At 39.3% G+C, this 22382-nt stretch overlaps 1 protein-coding gene across 1 annotated transcript in view; it reads right to left on the bottom strand.

The window, feature by feature from the left end:
• CALCR (calcitonin receptor) overlaps positions 1-22382 on the bottom strand; it is a 110485-nt gene that overhangs the window by 11393 nt on the left and 76710 nt on the right. Inside the window, exons 6-9 of the mRNA XM_010839774.1 lie at positions 22107-22219; positions 19770-19861; positions 11844-11970; positions 1602-1755 (exon numbers count right to left, since the gene is read on the bottom strand). Coding sequence (XP_010838076.1) covers positions 1602-1755; positions 11844-11970; positions 19770-19861; positions 22107-22219 — 486 coding nt within the window. The remainder of the gene's footprint in view (positions 1-1601; positions 1756-11843; positions 11971-19769; positions 19862-22106; positions 22220-22382) is intronic.

The following is a 22382-nucleotide window of genomic DNA, read 5'->3' as shown; positions in this document are numbered from 1 at the left end:
GCTTTTCATTGTGTGTGAACTGGGCTCTGTTACAGAGGGGAGCAGGGTTGTCCTGAAGGGACGTGACCTTCAGGTCATACGCTGACCTGAGACAGCGTATGAAAGCCAAAGTCTGATTGCTCCAAAGATGCTCTCAATATTTCTTCTAGGCTTTTTGTTCTTCTGTTTACAACACATGTGTTGATCCTATTTTCGTTGAATAAGAACACTGTAGTTCAGAATCTACTTCCCTGAGTAAACCTTGAAGTATTTGTCAAAAACAGCTGAATTTACAAATGGAATGAAGGACGTAGCTGCTGGCAGTGCACCCTGTCTGAATCTTTTACAAATTAACCTTCATTATATAAAAGTAATCTAGAGTAAAGTAATTTTTATAAAAAACAAAACATTCTCTTTTTCTCAGATGTACCCATGCCCAATAAAATATTGTTTCATGTGGTTGAGATTTGTAGACAGTTTTAAAACCTATCCTCAGATTAAGAAATGTGTCTCAGGTGAATTAGACTGCCACACTTTTTTTTCCTGTGAATTTTGTGCAAAAGGATATTCAGAATATTGAGTTTTCATCTAAGAACCACCTCAGCTTCTTAACCCATGAAGCATATAGTTCAAAATGGGACCATCAATTAAATGTTTGACTTGAAAGAATTCTGAGTTGACTATTTACACAAGACATAACTGTGTTTTATTCACAGCAGTTCTAACACCTCACTCAGGTTTAGAATCAGAGATTCATCCTCTGGATTGATTTTGAAATGCACATTTTAGAGTTAGACAGAGAAGCAATATGGAGATTTCACTTCTACCTTGTCATTTTGTAGAAAGGAAACATGTTTCATACTTTAGAGTGTGGACTCTGTATCTGCTAATTCCTAGGGCTCGTCACCTTCCCCTAATCATGATGTCACTTTTTATACAGTTTAGTTCTTCTTTCCTTTTCCTCTTCTCCCTCCAGGCTTCCAGAGCCATAACAACCTTTCCCTTCCACTAAAGACAGTGAGAGAAAGAATAATCCTTCTCCCCCTAGGATTTTTCTCCTGGAGCGCTAGATATGTTTTATTTGTTCACTATAAAAGTTCATGGAGGGTAGGGAATTTCATTCTTTGGATTACAACAATGGGAGGGCCAGCAAGGCAAAGAATCAATCTGAAGTGGGTTGTAAAATAAATGAATTTTCTGAGAACTTCAGCATTTGAAGTTGCTTCGATTTGGGAGAAAATGACCAGTAAGTGGTCCCATGCCGACTTATAAGGAAGTAACTCCTGAAAGAAGCATTCTTTCATTTTCTCTTGGGGAGATTTGTATCTTCTCTCCATCAGGGCATGCTTTCTGCCCATCTGTCAGCTGGGTTTGTTTCCTGAAGACATTCTCATCACCACAGCCCTCTTTTGTGGCACTCACCCTCATGCCTACCACAGTCTGTCTGAACTTATTAAGAGTGTCTATCAAGTTCTCTTGGAGATTGAACTGTGGCCAGGACCTGTGTTCCATCTCTCCTCGTAGAACCTGAGCCCTTGACTCTCTTCTTATCAAGACTAGCAGAAGACTACAATCAGACAGAGGTAACAGCGGATCAAAACTCAGCAGCAGAAGATACCTACCCCAGCCCAGGAGGTAGTACCACCACATGCGCTGCCCCTCAGCGAACACAGACACCACGATGAGAGTGTGCAGGTAGAGGCCTTCGCAGAGCATCCAGAAATAGTTGCACGACATCATGTACTGGTGGAAAAAGTGCAGAACCTTGCACATCGGCTGTTGGAAAGAAACGAAGATACTCAGAGGAAGACATCTGCAATGATTTGGCCATGAACAGAGGATGAACGTGAAAATGAGCCAAAGTATCTGCATTCAGCCAGACAGAGAGTTTCCCCGAGCATCTCTCAACATGTGTCACCTACTAGATGCAGAGATCAGGGTACTAGCTCATAGGTGATTAGTATCACATGTAAACAGCCAACTAGGGCAATGGAATTCCAGTGCCCCAAGTGTTCTTGTGGGCTGAGTTATATAGAGTTATTGTTGTTTAGTCTGCGCTAAGTTGCGTTTGACTCTTTGTGACTCCATGCACTGTAGCCCGCCAGGCTCCTCTGTTTATGGAATTCTCCAGGCAAGAATACTGGAGTGAGTCGCCATTTCCTTCTCCAGGGGATCTTCCCGACCCAGGCATGGAACCCGCGTCTCCTGCATTGGCAGGGAGATTCTTTACCACTGAGCCACCAGGGACTTATAGACTAGGCAAGTTTATTTTCTTATAATGTGTCTGAGAACCATAATTTCCAACAGCATCCAAGGATTCATCACATGACTTTTATGGCCCCTTTTCTATGGCCAATGAGGAGAATAACACAGAAATTGTTAATGTTGTCCTGAAGTTTACTGATCTGTTAATGATACCTACTTAACATTAAAAAAAAAAAAAAAGGAGAGAACTGGATGATCCATTTCTCATACATGAGCCAGGAGCTATGTTGAGCCCATCTGACCCGAGGGATTTTGTTTTTATAAGGGAGCCTTAGTTTCCCCACTGGGGTCCAAATGTTTGGGACACAGAGATAAGGATGGCATCCTCACTTGGTACTGAATAATCCCTCCAAAAATATCCAATTCAAATATAAATAGTAAAAGAGTTCATAGTGGTGCTTTTCAAATGTCAGCATGCATCAAAATCACTGGGAGAGCTTGTTAAAACACAGATTTTGGGGGCTCCAGTAGTAGAGATTCTAATTCTGAAGATCTAGGGTGGGCCATGAGATTCTCCTTTCTAGTAAGGATCCAAGTGACGCTTAAGCTGTTGGTTTAAGGGCCACACTTGGGATAGATTTCGGGTATATAAGGAGTTTCCTCAGCACCTGACTCCTGTTTTGCTTTCTTGCTAGCTTTCCGGTAATAATAACCCTAACCATTGAAGAGCACAAGCTTGTTCTTCCAGCAGATTCACAATGCAGTGGCGCAACGCCCTGGCTTTGATTCACATGCATACTAAAACCACCTGAGGAGGACTTGGAGAACTGTTTGTCAAGATGCCGGAACAGTTGACGAACTGAAAGGCAAAACGCGTGCCTGTCAACTTGAAAACTGTCAGTGGGTCCAGTATTTAGTGCTAGCTGAATGAAGGAGGAAGATCCCCCAGTCAGAAAGTCAGCATTAACTTTGAAGGAAACCACTGCAGCCTTTCTCTCTAGAGAAATTTAGAAGATCCAGTGTTTTCAATTAAATGTGAATCTGTCATGCAGTCTTGGACTGATTTTTGATAACACCTCAGAGAAAATGAGCTTGAATCTGTGTGATTGTGGTCACAACTGGGTGTGTTTAGCAAAAAGAAAAAAATAAAACAAAACAAAACAAAAAAACGCTGGAGAAAAAGTCCCATATGAGATAAATATGTTGGAAAATGATCCAGAAATTGGCAAAGGCAACATTCTGGAAGTGATTGGGAAACAAGGCCAGAGAAAACAGAAACATGCTTTGGAGGGGGGCACCTGTTAGACCTGTGGCAGGGGAATAAAAATTAACAGCTTGCTACACTCAAGGGTCTTTTCTCTATACAGTATAATGAGGGTATTATCACTTGGGGGATTTTCAAAGCCATGACTGAATGAGTTTTATATTCTCATGCCACAGCCCTTTTGGTTATTTGAGATTTAAAAACCTCTGAGTATGTGCATTCTGCTTTCACACTTAGTCATTTAAGATTTGAGCAGCATTTTACACATGCTCTGAGTTTCCATGTCTCCCATGCTGTGTAACACAGAAATGAAACTTGGTACCACGGTTAGAAAGTCATGAGTGCTTACGGCCATGACAATGGTAACAACTATGATATAAATAATAATAGCTAACGTGAGAGTTCTTGCGCGGCAGACTCAATTTTATGGGTTTTAGATGTATTGGTTCATTTCATCCTCACAAGCAACTCTTTGAGAAAGGCACTACGGTTATCATTATCAGGAAAGTGAAGCACAGTGAGATTAAGTAACTGGCTCAAGATTAATCTGTAGGTAGAAGAGTTGGGATTTGACATCCTGGGCTTTAGCAAGAACAATGCTATGGTATTTGAAGCAAGCCCCCTAAACACAACAAATATCAAACTATTGCTCCATAGCTTTCTGACAGTTAACCAACATATCCCAAGGGAGTGTACAAAACTTCTAGTATTTACATGTGGTACATATTATAATGAAATATTACTGAGCCATTAAAAAGAATGAAATAATGCTATTTGCAGCAGCATGGATGGATGTAGAGGTTGTCATGCTGAGTGAAGTAAGTCAGACAGAGAAGACAAATATCATATGACATCCCTTATATTCAGGATCTAGAAAGAAATGATACAAAAGAACTTATTTGCAAAGCAGAGACAGACTCACAGACTTGGAGAGCTAACTTACGGTTGCAGATGGAGGGAGGAGGAAGGATGGGAGGAAAGAATAGTTAGGGAGTTTGGGATGGACGTGTAAAAACTGTTGTGTTTAAAATGGATAACCAACAAGGTCCTACTGCATAGCACAGGCAACTCTGCTCAATGTCATGTGGCAGCCTGGATGGGAGGGGAGTTTGGGGGAGAAGGGATACATGTATCTGCATGGGTGAGTCCCTTCGCTGTTCACCTGAAACTACCATAATGTTGTTAATCAGCTATACTCCAATACAAAATAAAAAGGTAAACAAAATAAATCAAAAGGGGAAAGAAAACTTCTAGTATCTCAGCTGAAAGTTTCTTTTTAAGAATGAAAACAAATCTAGAATAAGTGCACTAAATTCATGACAGCCTTCTCAAAGCAAGGGAAACAAGGGCAAACACTGAGATGAGGACTACCTCCCAAAACCATGCTGCAAGACACTGCTTGTAGGTCACTATCAGTAGCCTCAGACATGCAGATGACACCACCCTCATGGCAGAAAGGGAAGAGGAACTAAAAAGACTCTTGGTGAAAGTGAAAGTGGAGAGTGAAAAAGTTGGCTTAAAGCTCAACATTAAGAAAACAAAGATCATGGCATCTGGTCCCACCACTTTATGGGAAATAGATGGGGAAACAGTGGATACACTGTCAGACTTTATTTTTTTGGGCTCCAAAATCACTGCAGATGGTGACTGCAGCCATGAAATTAAAAGATGCTTACTTCTTGGAAGGAAAGTTATGACCAACCTAGATAGCATATTCAAAAGCAGAGACATTACTTTGCCAACAAAGATCCGTCTAGTCAAGGCTATGGTTTTTCCTGTGGTCATGTATGAATGTGAGAGTTGGACTGTGAAGAAAGCTGAGCGATGAAGAATTGATGCTTTTGAACTGTGGTGTTGAAGAAGACTCTTGAGAGTCCCTTGGACTGTAAGGAGATCCAACCAGTCCATTCTAAAGGAGATCAGTCCTGGGTGTTCTTTGGAAGGAATGATGCTAAAGCTGAAAGTCCAGTACTTTGGCCACCTCATGTGAAGAGTTGACTCATTAGAAAAGACTCTGATGCTGGGAGGGATTTGGGGCAGGAGGAGAAGGGGACGACAGAGGATGAGATGGCTGGATGGATGTGAGTCTGAGTGAACTCTGGGAGTTGGAGATGGACAGGAAGGCCTGGAGTGCTGAGATTCATGGGGTCGCAGAGAGTCGGATACGACTGAGTGACTGAACTGAGCTGAGCTGAACTGAATTTCTTGTGCAGAGGTATCGCCCAGAGGGGTCAGATGAGAGAAACTGGATTGATGTTTATAGCCATCTTAAGAATAAATTCTTTACAGCCATATGGGAATATGGTTGATTATAATTAATACATTTTAAAAAGAATAAGGATATCCTCTATACTTTTCTGTACCATATGGTCTTGGTTAAAAGACCATTTGTTGGTGTTTTTATGTAAGTCAAGTGAAATCACACAAGTAACCAGGGTAAGATACCTCACTTCATTGCCACATCTCGGCATTATTCTCTCTGCCTGTTCCTCAGATCCATACTACTTGTTCTTTCTCAATCAAATATCTTCCATAGGCACCAAAATGGATAGTTCCAGTACAGTTTTCTTGGCCATTGATCTCTCATCCCCCAAGCCTTGCTGTCACTTCCCTCATGTGTATAAGCCCACCCTCCCACCAGGCTCCTCTAGGTTGGGCAGGAGGAGTCAGTTTGGACCCTTGGTTTCACTTCTGAGCATCCATTCCAAGCTGAGCTTCCGTGACTAGGGTGAAGTTCTGACCTAGTCCGTTGTCCCAGCTGTCCTGAACAAGTGAGACTTAGAAGAAATCCACTTTGTTTTTCAGAACTTGGGGCTCATTTAACTTTGCTTATGTAAGAGGCTATAGAAAATGTGACCCAATTGTTTTGGCATTTGAGATACAAAATGCTCAGGTTCCTAGCAAAAACTAATCTTGCTGCATTGTCCCCTTTTGGACTCAGACAAAAAGTTCAGAGAGACAGTTCTTTCTAGAAAATGACGAGGGCGCTGCCGGCTTCCTCTAGATGCAGCAAGAACAATGCTTGTAATTCTGCCTCCCGACTCCCTCCATGAAGATTGTTGAAAAAGCAGATAGAACAAGAAAGTGAAATTTTAGATATTATGGAAATGAAATGTTCAAATGATACAAGTGACAATCGGCAATTTTCATATCACTCAGTAAACTGAGGATCTATTCAGCCCTTATTTATTCCATGAGTTATTTTGAGTTTAACTTTAAAAAAAAAAAAAAAAGTTGTGTGAAGGAAGAAGATTCTCACTCTTGGTTTTACTGGAGAGACTTTGCCCAGCCAAAAACCTTCCACAGGAATAGACTGACTACTTTGATGGGAAAGGGACCAGAAGCCCACTGGGATTCCCTGCTGAGGACTGAGAACACGGTTTTCTTTTGCCCCCAACTAAATACACCCTCACAGAAGTAGTATAAAAGCATTTGGGATGATGCAGCCTCCTTTCACAAGAAATAACTTTCTTTTTAATATATCCCCATGGGCACTGGGAAGGGAAATATTTTTGCCTCTTAACTGCTGATTCAGTGACCTGAGAATTGGGTCAAAATTAAGGGGAAAAAAAACAAACAAACCCACAATTGTGCCTTTAGTTTGCTTAAAAAAGAAAGTCTTTAAAAAGTATATATTCTTTTGTATATAGAAAATTGTATTTTTTTATAGGAAAGAGACATATGTTTGAATCACAGACAGATGGAGTCTAATGGATGTGCTTTTCTCTATAACTTTGGTTGTGTTTTTCATGTTAATTTCAATTTTTTAATAAATATTTGTAGATTGACAATATCTAATAACTTCCCTTTTCCAAAAGTTTCTTCTCTTAGTTTCTTTGTTTGTCTCTCCTTTCTTGGGTTTTTCTTTATTATCTCTACTCTTCTCAGCTAGGGAAGACCTTAGTCTAATGTTTTCTGTAATGTCAGTTTTTCAGGAAAAATGCAATATTTCATATAATTTAGAGTAATTTAAAATTACACATGACTTAATAATATGCTGATGATACGATGCTCAGTGTTTGGATATTATTTTCTCTGTCTTTTTAGAGGTGGGGAATTTACTGCTGGGAGAGATGGGGATTTTCTAGTTAAATCAAATTAAACCTTTCCTTGTTCTTGACCTGTATGTTCAAATATGTTACAACAGCAAAATCTCCTTTATTCCTAATGCCAGCATGCACAGTTTCAACTGCAATTTACTTTAATAGTCTTTTGGATAGGAAAAGATCCCCAAGAAATTGAACTTCTATGATAGCATTTATGATAGAATATGCATTTTCAAGGTGAGATTCAGTACAAAGTTTAAGACCTGTGTCTCTCTTGGAACTAGTAAATAAGCAGTTTCAAGGATGAATAACATACAAGCTATAACCACTGGAGAGTTCTTTCCTGCCCTTTCTTGAACTAATTATGCCTGCCTGCGAGAGCAGTCTGGTGTTGTTTGTATATGGAAGGTGAGATAAGAGATGGATCAAAATCTCACTGGAAAACAAAAGCTCTGTTCAAATAGAGAAATACTGAAAACAAATGTCCTTGTTTTTTTTCTCCGCTTTGGGCCAAGTGTATGCTTCACAATTTACAAACATAGGTTGACTTTTGTCATTGTGGTCGTTTGTTTTTAGCCTATGCTATTTATTTGGTGAAAGACACATGCTTTCAGAGTTTGTCCCTTGGAAGAACCAGACATTTGCACACATGAAAGAGGGCAGCATGTGCTCACACATGATCATATGCCCCATCTACCATTGTAAGTGGGTTGTGATTGGTGGCTTTCCTTCCCTGGTGGCTTAGAGGGTAAAGAATCTGCCTGCAGTGCAGGAGACCTGGATTCGATCCCTGGGTTGGGAAGATCCCCTGGAGAAGGGAATGGCTATCAACTCCAGCATTTTTGCCTGGAGAATTCCATGGACAGAGGAGCCTGGTGGGCTACAGCCAGTGGGGTCGCAAAGTTGGACATGACTGAGCAACTAACGCTTTCACTTTTTTTCATTTGAACCTCAGAGGAAAGATTTCTCATTCAGGCATACCAAGTAAAATAGTCAGATGTTTTGTTCCTTTGTTTTCTACCAAAAAAAGACACATACACACACACACTGAAACAGGTAAATAAATGGTGGAGCCTCACATATGCAGCTGTAAGACACAGAACGCTGTTTCCATGTGAGGCTGGGTGTATTTCCAGGGATTGTGAAGAGAATGTCATAAATAGGCATTTCCCCCAAATGATATGAATTTAGTTCAGCCTGAAGACTAAAATTTGAGTTTGGGGCACTCAATCAATATTTGACTAATTGGATAAAATTCTACCTTTCAAGAGTTTTACAGCTTTTTCCTAGGAAGTTTGCTCTTGCATAGCTACAAAAGACAACAAAAACCAAGTCTGTTAGGTTAAAAATATATTGATTAGGAGAACTAGGTCATGCTATAAAGATGAACTTCTTTCCTGTTTTTCAAACTTACATCACTTTGAGAATGCCTAATGTGTGTCAAAGAGCCACCCCTCACTCCTCCACATGAAGAAGGAGGCTTTCTATTAATTTCTCCACTCCTCTATGCTCACACTGACACTCTCCCAGGGAATCAGCTGTGTTGTGGCTAAGCCAGGTTCCTAGGTACCTGCTTCCTGCTGCTAAGTCGCTTCAGTCGTGTCCGACTCTGTGCGACCCCATAGATGGCAGCCCACCATGCTCCTCCGTCCATGGGATTTTCCAGGCAAGAGTACTGGAGTGGGTTGCCATTGCCTTCTCCCAGGCATTGTTAAATGTTTCTAGGCAATAGTGGAGTTGCAAGGCAGGGCTGAGCTGGCTTGGTGGTGGTTAGGAGGCAGCTGTGCGTGTTGACTGGCAGAGTACCTAGGCTTGTTTGTCCCTAAAGTATACTATAAAAGTGAAAACATCCACCAACGATAACTTAGGACACTGAGACAATGAACAGAGTAACAGATTGGTCGAGAAAGCTGTGTGCAGAGACTTAAGGAGCTAGCCACAGGGACGGGGTTAGCAGTTACCTTGCAAGCAATTGCTTGCAGTAGCACACCCTGGGGAATTTTTAAAAGCTTTATGGGTCTTTGGGACTCTAGAACAACCCCTTAGAAGTAAACAAGGAAGTTTTTATTGCTCTCATTTGATGGGTAAGGTGAAATGGCTTCTACAATTTATTAGTGAACTTGGAAAAGTCCTGAATTTATACTATTTCAGGAATATAACAGGTTAAGTATCATCTCATCATGGATGAGAGGCCCATTTATTCTAACATCCAGAGAGTGGGGTGGAGGCATGACAAGGGGGTGTGAGACCCCCACAGGAGAGGTGGGAGAGAGTCTACTTAAGAATTGGCGATATCTCATCATTTGACTGAGTGCTGCTCCCAGGTTGATGTGCTGATTATTCAATAACCAAAGTGCCATTCCCTGGCCTACTTTGAACAGATGGTACCTTTCTCAGATTTTTGTTTTCCCCCCAATTTTAAACATTTTACTTTGTATTAGGGAATTGCCAATCAACAGGGATTTCATACTTCATAGGGAATTCCAAATTTGAGTCTCTTCGCTGAGATAGTCTTAGTTAATGGCTTCTACACCTATTTTTCTATTTTGTAAACATTTATTTATTATTTATTCATTAGCTGCATCAGATCTGCAGCATGTGGGATCTCTCATTACTCACGCAGGCTCTCTAGTTGTGGGCTTGCTTAGCTGCCCTGAGCCATGTGGGATCTTAGTTCTCTGACCAGGGATCGAACCTGCATCACCTACATTGGAAGGCACTAGGGAATTTCCTCTACACCTGTTTTAATCTTAGTGGGGGTAAGCTTCCTTAATGAAATACAGTGTGCATCTTTAATTATGGACAGCCATCACTTTGAAATGGCTGAGTATGTATCTTAAAGAACAATCTTCCTAAGGAAAGAAACCAAGATAAACAAGAGCTCCATGCGGCACACAGGACACAGGCTGGGCTTCAGTGTAAGACAGGTCTGGGTTCAAACCCCACCTCTAATGATCCATAGTGTGGAAGACACGTGCTTTCACTGAACCTCCACTTACTCAGTTAATAATGGGGATAATATCCACTCTTCACTGGGGTCTTGTGAGGATTAAGTGACATAAGATTACTTTTATTAAAATCAGTTGACATGAAAAAAAGGAAACTCATTAAGATAAAACCCATTGTGCACCTAAGACAGGACTCTGTCCCAATCACAGATGCCATGGTTTGAAAAGATAGATCATAATGCCTTCCTGGATGTATTCACACTGCAGAGGCTATTAACACTGTGGATCCATTAGAAGCCAGATTAAGCTGCTTTCCCATGCCATGCCACTGTCACACAGGATGCACGCTCTGGGCAGATTTCACGCATTTTTGTCATCGGGTTGGCAAAGCCATCAAGTACCAGTTCTGAAAGATGAGGCTATCTACAGATGCTTGCATAATGCAGTTAAGCAGAGAAACAAAAAAAAAAGAAAGAAAGAAAATATCCCAGGCCATTCATTGTGTGCCGGATACCTTCCGTTTGTGCTTTCAGATGCACTCTTTACTCTGCCCCGGGACCCAGAGAAACCACTCGGTGCATATCCTTCGGGGCTTTCTCACCCTCTGGTTTCTGGCTAGGCTCAGTTCACAGGGGCCACCAGCAGAGACTGGGAGGTGAGAGCGTGTGAACTAGGGACATGCAAACCTTTTTTAAAGTCATGCAGACATAAGCCATGATAAAATTCCTAAGAACCACTAGAGTAAATGCATTACAGCTGAAATGATTGGCCCAAGACCATTCAGGCCCCAGAATGATGAGCAATTAATACCTACGCACACCTGTAACCCATGAATGACCCACTGGGGCCACCACAAAGCACTACTTTATAACACCTAGTGTGTGTGCTCAGCGAACTTCCCTGAGATGTTAGTAAACTATTGATTAGTTATGGCAACTCATGATTGATGGTATAAATCTTATTTGGCTATAACTTAATTATTTCCAGCCCTTTACTATAGCATATAACCGATACCTCCAAAAATTACACAGGGATGATATGCCTTAATGCAAAACTCAACTGTAAAAGTAAATATTATTATATATGTAAAAGCTGCTTGTGTAAGACAATCACACCACCTTCACTAGTTACAGAGGTTGTTGTTTAGTTGCCAAGTCATGTCCGACTCAAGCGACCCCATGGCCTGTAGCCCACCAGGTTCCCCTGTTCATGGAATTCTCCAGGCAAGAATACTGGAGTGAGTTGTCATTTCCTTCTCCAGGGGATCTTCCCAACCCAGGCATTGAACCTGCGTCTCCTGAATTGGCAGACGGATTCTTTACCACTGAACCACCTGGGAAGCCCAGTTACAGATACTATATCTTTAAAAATAAAATTAAAAACAAATCATGCCACGCCTACCGGATCCCTTTTCACGAGCTCTCCATTGGGCACAACCTCAACCAGGTGGATGATTATGATGATAGAGTTCAGAACGTAGGTCAGAAACATGTTCTTATGCAGAGTCACCCGCTGGCAGCTAAGGCTCCTGGAAGGAAAAAGGAAGAGAAAGCATTAACCAGTGCCAAAATATTGATGCTCCTGGAAAATAAACCTTATGTAGTAATATTTTAAACCTTCTCTTTAGCAATAGATGAAAGAACATATAAATGAGGCTGGTCCCATCTTTTAAGGTTCATTACTACCTTTCTGCCTGATTTTTAGACAGTTTCCCGGTCATGGTAACACGGTTTTTGGTTCTCAGGGTGACTTCCTATAATAACTAAAACAGTGAGGGATAAAAATCCATTGTAATTGTAACAAATGTCATAAAATTAATTGAGAAGAACTTTTCTAAGAGAAACTATTAGGGTTTAGAGTGGTGCTTCAGAGGAAAAAACCAACTCTCCACTGATGTAATCTGCCGGAAGTTGAGTGGCAAATGGGAAAGAAGACTGAGTCCATGTCCTTGGCCCCTCACATAGGCTGATTTTCTTAAGTCTCCTGTCATCTTTCTCTTTCATCATTTCTTTTTTTCTCTTCTGGATGTGGGCCGTTTTTAAAATCTTTACTGAGTTTGTTATAATGTGGCTTCTGTTTATGTTCTGGTGTCTTGGTAGTGAGACAGGTGGAATCTTAGTGCCTTGACCAGGGATCGACCCTGCACTCCCTGCATTGCAAAGTGAAGTCCAAATCCCTGGATTTCCAGGGAAGTCCCCTCACCATTTCTTTTGATACCTTCTAATTTCTCGTATTCCAACTGGAATCAACTCTACGGCTCCTCTTTCCCATGTCTTCCTGATAGTGGAGCTCAGACACAGACAGAGAATTCTAACTAGGCTCAAATGTGACGTCGTGCTGGGGCACAAGTGTGGTTTAGACCTGGGATCGCTCCAAGTGCTCTGCTCGTTGGCACAGTTCTGCCCCACCTCTGGGGTACTAAACGTTTGCTGGATTTTCCATTCTCCTCTCCTCCACTTCCTAAATTTGTACATATGTATTTGTGTGAATGTTCACATAAAGGAACATTAGTTTAAATATCCTATTTCACTTTTTGATGCAAATGGAGAGAGCCTGCAGGAGGGCTGTACAAAATTGGAGTGATTATCCTAGATGAATTAAAATCTAGTGTTTACCATATTTGATCCAGTCAAAGAACATTTAACATAATGTGAGGACTTTAACATTAATGTTCGGTTAATGATGCCAATGATTGATCATAGTAACTACTCCTAAAAAATCTTCACGGAATAAAGCTAGAATTCCAGGCATTTAGACAAGAAAATTCTGGGGAAAAATGACAATGGAAATGCTTTCCTATATTTTCAAATCAAAGGAGAATGAGTTGTCAATTATCTGTAATGAAAAGTAAGTTTAAGCCATGAGGGATCTGTGAGAAGAGCATATTTTGATTATTGTGGCTACACTTTTCAACTCTATAGGAAGTACAGGCATTAGTAAACAGTTAATACAGAATATTCTTAAATTCTCAACTTGTTGAGCAGGGGTAAAATGCAGGAGGTAGCCAATGGTAAAGATGGGGTTTAGAGAAGAACTTTCTCTCTGTCACATACACACGTACTACCATGTACTATTTTATGAAGCAGCAGAAAATTTTGTTAAATAAACTGAACCTAATTGGTTTTATAATAGTACTTTAAAAGTAGGATGCAAATTTAAGACTTTAAATAGAAATTTATCATGCCCATTTATACTGCATAAGCTCTTCCATAAAGCAACTGTTAAATTTGTGAACAGCCATTTTTCATGTAGTCATAATAGCACTTTATAATTCTTCTCCCTGGGAGGCAAATATCTGTGGTCTCATTACTGGATTCAGTCTGGCCTAAACCAATGACAGTTGACATTATGCAGAACTAAGGAGTATGGATGAATGAATCCTTCAGCGTTGTTACTCTCATGCCTAATTTTCTTTGGACTGAGCAGAGTTCAATAATCTGTCGATGGACATTAGCTTACAGAACTGGTTAATGTTCAGTCTCCTGTGTAAACTAGAACTTCCCTGAACAAAATATGCTTCCTCTACTTCCAGTTTATGGGGCCACTTGTACCCCCGTTTTATTTTTCTTTTTAACACTTACTATCCTTTGCCATATATTTGCTTAAGTGAAAGTCACTCAGTCTTGTCTGACTCTTTGCAACCCCATGGACTATACAGTCCATGGAATTCTCCAGGCCAGAATGCTGGAGTGGGTAGCCTTTCCCTTCTCCAGGGGATCTTCCTGACCCAGGGATTGAACCCAGGTCTCCTGCATTGCAGGCGGATTCTTTACCAGCTGAGCCACCAGGGAAGCCCACGAATACTGGAGGTGTAGACTATCCCTTCTCCAGGGGACCTACTGATAAAGGTATTTGTTTTGTATACCTAGGAGGAGAGGGTCTGGCATGTGGTAGGGCTTAATACTCTGTTTTTTGCACTAAAAATCTTTACAAAATAGAACTCTTCTTCTGAGCCGTGACCACTGAACAGTTTTCCAGTACTTCGGAGAATTAACATCAAATGTTAGATGATCTCATATTTCACACTTTGTATCATATTGAACATTTGCCAGATTCTTAAATGAACTAATATTGGACATTATCCTGTTGTTCACATTATGTAAATGTATTATGTACACTAGGCACACAATGAGAAAATGATGGCTTAAAGCTGGATAAACTGTTAGGTTCCAAAGTAAGAATATGACTTACTTTGAAACAAGTTCTTCAAGAAACAAGTCTCTGTTTCTTGAAGATTTCAATATAATTTCTGCTCATTGAGTTTTAAAAATTTTATTACACTTATTTGACATTTACAATCTGCTTTATGAAGTGAGTTGAAGGTACTTTAAATTTACGAAAATTCTTTTAATAATCTAACATGTATTACTATGTATCCACTCTGATTCAAACCTTCTTGAAGATGCCTGGGACATATAGGTGAAGAAAACATCTGCTGCCTTCAGGGACCTTATGTATTACATAGTTATTTACTATTATAATAAATGTTCTGAAAGAGAGGTATAGGATACTCAAGAGGATTACTTGGACTTAAGAAATGATGTGTTTAATTGTTCTCAATACAAATATCCTGTTGCTTGAATGAACATGAGAAAAGTGGTCATTTTCCTGTCAGACCTGTAATGTCTTTAGTGGAAATAGCACGAAGCAGATTTAGCTACATATTATTCCTCTCGATAAAAAAGAAATAAGTATTTAGATGGACAGGACATTGCTTACTCTTGAGTGATAGGGAACCATGAGTACTATAAATTCTCCAAGAGTGGGAGGATAAGACAACATAATCTGCTCCTGTCTTGCCCAGTCAAGGTGTCATTCACATATGATGATGAGATAATGATTTACTTTTGTACGAATCTCAAGATGTCACACTTTAAAGCCGAAGCCACATGTCACTTGCATAATTTTAATTTACCTGGTATAAATCTTTCACATTAAAAACTGTTCCAAGTTACTGGTATCTTATGTATGTATATGTGTGCTTGGGGGAATCTTGAAGTTGTATGAGAAGGTATTTAAAATTTGTCTTGAGTCTTACAGATTGTATAAATCAGTTTGCTATCACGGGGACAAGGGTCAATTTTAAAAGTTTTCATTTACTTAGGTATCATACCTTGTTAATGATGAACAAGAGGGAAGAAGGGAATGGGAAACAGACTGGAGCAGAATGTTAAAACCCTTAGAAAAATTCAAAACATTATACATCTTTCCTACCTGACAAGGGACTTAGTAGCTTTGAATTTAGCACAAAATCTTTACACTTAAGGAACTCCCTTTCAATTATGATTCCTGCCTCTCTTCCTCATTCCTACTGGTCTATGAGTGAACAGGTGCCAAGACGCGACCAACAGTTATCTTTGGGGTGAGTTGGGAGAAAGGACGCTATTTTTTGCAGCCATCGATTTAATGGTTTCTCTGGAGGAACAGCCAGCGATGTATAATAAGATACTATGCAAGACAAAGAGTTATCTATCCATCCTCTGTAAAGATGTGAAATAGAATAACGGAATACTGAGTGATAGAGGAATCAATATTCCTTTTGGAGCTCCCAGTGGAAAACACCCCCCCTCCTTTTTTTTTGCGAACATAGCCAATGTAATATAGAGAATGGAATGCAACGAAGACACTCCTCTTTCAACATATACCTCTATATACCAACATATATTTTCAGGCAAGAGTAATTGATATTCACAATATTTAACAATCAGCAATGCACGGATACTAAGCAGTCAAAATGGAGGTTAACGAATGTTCTATTATTGGACCTTCCTTAAGAGAAATCTGTGAGATGTTTCAGTGCTTAGAATGGTTCTGCAGAAATGTAAGTTGATAAATTATAAATGGTACTAAAGAGATAGGTGAATTCATTGCAAACTTGCTTAAAATAATCAGAAAATAAACACAAATGTCCACTTGCATAACTTTCATAAGCCAGTCTTCTCTAAGGGTATTTTTACTTTAACTCTCTTACAGACATTTACTCTTGGCATCTAGTAGTAAGGAGTCTTGATTAACTAATGTGATGTTTCTATTTAATTCCTCTCCCTGGTATTGCTCCTGTTTTCCCAGTGAATGTCCTAAAACCAATGTCATACTAACGGGGCTATCTTCAACCTTAAACTGGGGGATCAGAGGTAACCAGCATACTCATCCTGAAATTCTTTTAACTCTGCCATTTTTATTCAGTTAAGATCTTCAGTGTTGCCTTTTCTATGATCTAAATCACTGAAAAAATTTTCCTTTATCTTGAAGAGGGCATAGAAGTTCAATTTTGCTCTTTTAAAATAACAAAGACTTTATATACATTTATACATTCACTCCCAACAGCACAGGGAACATAATTCTTGTTTGTCTCAGAGTTACATAGTCCTGCCTTTTATCTTCTCCTGCATACTCAGAATAAAATCACATTAAGATTAGTGGCATGCCTTAATGATCTCATTCTGAGTAATGTCTCAGGATTTCCCACCAAGTATTGGCTGTTCTACAGGCTCCCATATATTCAGTAAGTTTAAATTCTTGGCCTTCCTGGCCTGCTGGTTTGAGTAGGACACCTGCAGACTTATTCCTTGTTACAGACCCTAGAAAGCACACTTTGTGAAATTAGAGTGAGATTTCAATGGGATGATTGTGAATAGGGCATTAGGTCTCAGAAGTGGAGCTGGGTGTAACTTCTCATTTTGGTTTCATGAAAGGTTTATGAAATGGATTATTTGCATTTTGCTAAATAACTCAACCCTGGGCATGCAGAATTAAGCAAGGGAGTGATGATTAGATCTTGCTCAAGTTTCACACTGATGATGCCATTTAAGTACATAAATTGTAAAGCCTCCCATTATAATGTCCAGTTAATATCACAAGGGTGATGTTGAGCATTTGAAAAAAATCTAGAAAAATATTTCTATAAGAGAAAAATGTTGTCATAGATCAGTTCCCTTTTATTTTCACAATCATTTTGAATTTCTAAAATCCAAATGTAAGAAAAAATGAGAAGAATCAGAAACGTACTTTATTGACTTATTTTTAGCCATGCTGCATGACTTGTGGGGATCTTAGTTCCCCAACCAGGGATCAAACCCATGCCCCCGGCAGTGGAAGCACAGAGTTCTAACCACCAGGAAATTCCCAGAAATGTACTTTAAGGAAAACAGATAGCCTTGATATTTTTAGTTTGGGGAAATTTAAGGTAAGATTAAGAACAGGTATAAAAATCAGACGTGACTGCTTTTGGACTTGAATATGGTGTTCTTCATGCCCTAGTCACTCTTACTGTGTGTGCCCTGGAGTACAAGGCATTTCAGTTTGTCTTCCCATCATTGCATCCAGATTCTACCTCAATAAGATGTGTTTTTCCTCCCAAGACTTGCTCTTTGGTAGGTTCTTGAAAGAAGAGATGGTAAGGGCAAAAATTGGTGCTTCCTAGACAGTCTGCCCTCACACGCTCTCAAAGAATTTTACCAGATTAATTTTGCTTTGGGACTAACTGGAATTGAGAAATATTTCACTTTGCTTATGTGCTGCACTGTTAAACACCTGTCTTCAGTGGTTTAACAGACAAATAATTATTGAAAGAACATCCTTACTTTCTTTGCTGATTTGGTTCTCATACCTCATCACTCATTTAAGTGACAGGAGAAAAATGTTCCCTTGACATTTTTTTTTCATCTTTAAAGTCCTGCATGCATTTAGTTGCACCGTTGCAAATTTGGGGCCTTTTCTTTGAATTTTCTTATGGTCATATTAAAAAAAAAAATGAAAGAATAGACTTTCAGTGATAGACTTTTTAATCAATGTAATATGAGAGCCACGGTGATGTATTTTTTGCATTATGGTCAAGAGTAGTTGAAAAATGAAGACATTCAAAGGTTAACCATGCCACGTGCTCACTCTGCTGTATCCTGAATCATTATAATTGAAAAAATTATTCAAATAATTAATCCCTCATGTTTGTTGCTTTATCAGTCTTCCTCCTGTTCAGCCATATGTGGAAGAAACACATTTTCTGCTTATTTATACTATTATTTGCTATTTAGTTAACAAAACCTTGCTATTCAGTTATATTGCTTAGTCAACATAAATTTTGATGATATAAGATGTAGACATACATAAATGTGATTATGATGTAAGTTATAGACAAAGATTAAAAACAGGATCAAGGAAAAATAATACTTATGTTAAGGGTGTATTTTACAAGTGATTCCTTGGTTTAGTTTTGTCTATTATTATGGCAATATGTGAACAAAAGTCAATTTAAGATTCTGGTGTTCTGTATACAAATCACTGTACATTTATTTATATCTCACATCTTTTAAGTGTGGAGAATTATTTGTAGTCTGTGTCTATGAGGTTTTCTTAGTCATTTGTATAATATCACTAAAAAAGTATTAGTGGAAGGAAATACCATGGTAGTGTAGAAATTAGAATTCTCATGAAAGACTACCATAGTGCCTCCTGACTTTGACCTATAGAAATGACACTAAATTTAGGAGGCTTTTAGGACCAAATTTATGTTTGAGATATGTTACTATCTCACATATATTGTGGTCATTTCGAAAAATATAGAATCAGTGTTTTAAATTCTCTATTGGTGTAAAATCAGTGTCTGAATCAACTTAATCATTTTGCAATAGATAATGCGATCATTTGTATGGACACAACCTCTGAGTAGAAACCCTCACTGGAATTTCGTTTCTTACAGTTCTTAGAAGAGAATTTCAGTTAACAACGGTAGGGATGCAGGGGCAAAAACCTGACACTTGACACCAGGCCATCCTCTTCAAGAAACTGCCCTTGACTCTGGCCGAGTCAAGGCCAAAAGAGACTTCCTTACATGGATGCACATGACTGGAGCCTTCGAACCCCACTTCTCTTCTGGCCCAACCCACTTACAATACAATTCCCAGTTAAGCAGGGTGTGTTTGAACTTGTGGCCTCCATATTTCAGAGTGGGGGTGAAAAAAAAAAAAGGAGGAAGATTCTTTCCTCAATGCTTCGTGGCAGCTTAGCCAGTAAGTGGAACTTGACCATGTTAATGTAGTGTATCTACGGGCTCACAGGATTATTTCATTTTGGGAAGGGGGTATACTGCTTTTGAAAATTATATGAATCCATCCTATTTTTCCCAAGGATAGGGTTAAAAAGCATATTTTTAATTAATTTCATTTTTCTTGCTACTCCAAGACTGCCAGTGTCACATGTCATGGAATCTGCAGACTTTCTCGTGCAGATTGTTCTGTAAGGAACATATAAGGAGCAACACTCTTGCAGTATACCACTTCTTTTAGCACCTAAGAGAAAATACAAAGCAGATGCTGTAAGTGTACGTACCTAACACGCATGAAAATCACCAGGGAAATCACCAAGGTGACCATCGACATCGAATGACCCACAATAGCCAGGTAGTACAGAATGTACGCGCTCTGGAACCGCAGGAAGGAAAGCAAAGCAGTTACAAAGACAAATACATGAATAAATCATTATACAAGAGGGAAAATAGTTTCTATTTCTAAGTGATGTAAATTGACAACTGTTTTTCTCCTTTAAAAAAACTATTATAATTGTAAATATTTCAGAGAATTAAATTATATTGAATTATAAATTGGATCAATGGATTAACTATCTTAACTGATATCATAAGAACATCAGTTAAACCAGAATACGCATGACATGGTGGGAAGAATTTAAGAGTGGGTTCATCAGAGTGTTCTTTACTCAGAGTATTGTCAGTAAGTATTTGTGTGACTCTCAGGTCTAGTCACTTTACTTTCCCAGACTGCAGTAGTCCTCATCTTTAAAATAATGTGGTTGGACTAGACGATTTTTAAAGCAATTATATGCTGCTGTAAGGAACATCATTTAGCCCAGGCATACAGAAATATTGGATCTGAAAGGTTGTGAAAAGATGACCCAGGTAAACACTAACCACAAGAAAACCGGTGTGAAATTACAAAACTCTAGATGTTAAGTCAGGATGACCCAGAAATACTAAATTTCTATGCACCTAATAATATAAACTTAAGTCACAGAGAGCATAAAGCAAAAACTGACAACTCCTGGTCATCAATAGAATAAACACAAGGAGGAAAAATCAGTCTATAGATATGAAGATTTGAACAACACGATCAACAGATTTTACTAATTCACATAAAATAAACACTGCACACGACATCTACAGAATGCCCATTCTTTAAAAAAAACAAAGGATATTCACATTGACATATACTAGTCAGTAAAGCAAATGAATGTATTTCAATTCAAATCTTAAGTTGGATATTCACTGATCATCATATTCTAGAAAGCATCAGTAAAAAGATAACTTTTAAAAAAACCCTCATATCATTAAAAAGTAAAAATATATTTCTAAATGACCACTGGGTCAAAGAAGAACTCATAATGACACACCAAAACTTTTTGGATACAGATGAAGTTGCACACAGAGGGAAGTTTACAGACATTTTAGTCTGTAATGTATGCATTTTAGCATACATGAGAAGATCGAAAATCAATGACCTAAATTTCTATCTAAACAAAATTAAACTTAAATGATAAAGAGAACTTGAATATATACTGAGTGGCTCAAAGACAAAACCTAGTTCTTAAAAAGAATTTCAATACCTCTTAGCAAGACTGATCAAGGGGAAAAAACAGACCCAAGAGAGATGAAAAACTTGTACACAAAATGCTATAACTGGTTTTGGTGTCCTTGGCCTGTGCCGAGATGTCCCTCTAGTCATCTGGTCTCTAAGCTATCTATTCATCTTGTTCAATTGTTTTTTATTCTGTTTTAATGACAGGAAAGTTTTCTATACTTTAAAGCTTTATAGAAAATGAAAGCACTGATGTTTCTGTAGCTTCCGAATTAGTAATTATTTAGCATACAGGCCTATCCTTGAAGGAAGCAATAGGTTTCCTTTGCAGCCACCAGGGCTGCCCAGAGAAGCCCTGTGTGACGAAACACTGACCCATGGTGTCTCCCAGCCCGTGTGGACAGGAGGCTGGTTGCAGATTTGGTGATCCTTCCAGATTTCTGAAGAACCTGAAGAAGGGGGTAGTTACCTACTGGCCACTTCCCACCACCCGCCCCATTGGCTTCAATATTTCTAAGCAGAGATAATAAAGCTATTTAACAGTAAGACACAAGAAGTAACAAATTAGAATGGGTTTCCACAAAAATAAACAGCTGCACTCCTATCAGTGGGCTGATGAGAAGCTCCATCCTCAAGAGTTTGTTCAAGGCTTGATAGCAAAACTGTCATGGACCTCTCAGGACAGAGAGTGGTCAGTTGTTAGCTGGTGACTTGCGGAGAAATCTGTAGTTCTGGAACCCTTCCCAGAGAGAACTGCTGAGGGAGTTCTTGAAAATGCTGCCTAATGTCTGGTATTGTAGGGAACTCCATCATTTGCTCCATGGACACATTCCCCTTGCCATAAATGGCCTATTCCACACGCTCAGGGCACTGTCACTGATTGAGTGCCAACCAAGAAGTAAAGCATCGTTTCTCCAGCGCCACTCCCTAAACTCCCCCAAACTGACAGGTCATTGTCTGATTTCCTTCTACAAAATAGGCTGGCTTCTCGGTAGCAGGGGTTTTACCATTAGGCATACATTTCCGTGTACAGATAACGGCTTTCTCCTCCAGGACTGAAACGTGCAATAGAACCTACCTGCATTTTCTCAGGGGTGAAAGCGTTGCACATGGTGTAGTTGGACCAGGAAATGTTGCTCTCAGGATGGGTGTACCAAACCCCATCTTCCTCACAATACTTTGTAACTTTTTCTGTTAGTGAAACAGAACTCGTTACTATCTCAAAATCACAAGATGGAAAAATAATAAATTAAAGCTAAAGAGCCATTGCAAAGGGTTAATCACTTTATAGAACCTGAACGTGAGTAGAAGTCAATAGAGACAACCAGGAACCATGCACCACACAAGATGCTTT

This window comes from Bison bison, unplaced genomic scaffold (assembly GCF_000754665.1).
Source record: "Bison bison bison isolate TAMUID 2011002044 unplaced genomic scaffold, Bison_UMD1.0 scf7180017864134, whole genome shotgun sequence".
In the NCBI taxonomy this organism is placed as follows: domain Eukaryota; kingdom Metazoa; phylum Chordata; class Mammalia; order Artiodactyla; family Bovidae; genus Bison; species Bison bison.
The sequence above is the reverse complement of the archived record's forward strand: the minus strand, read 5'-3'. Positions and strand labels throughout refer to the sequence as shown.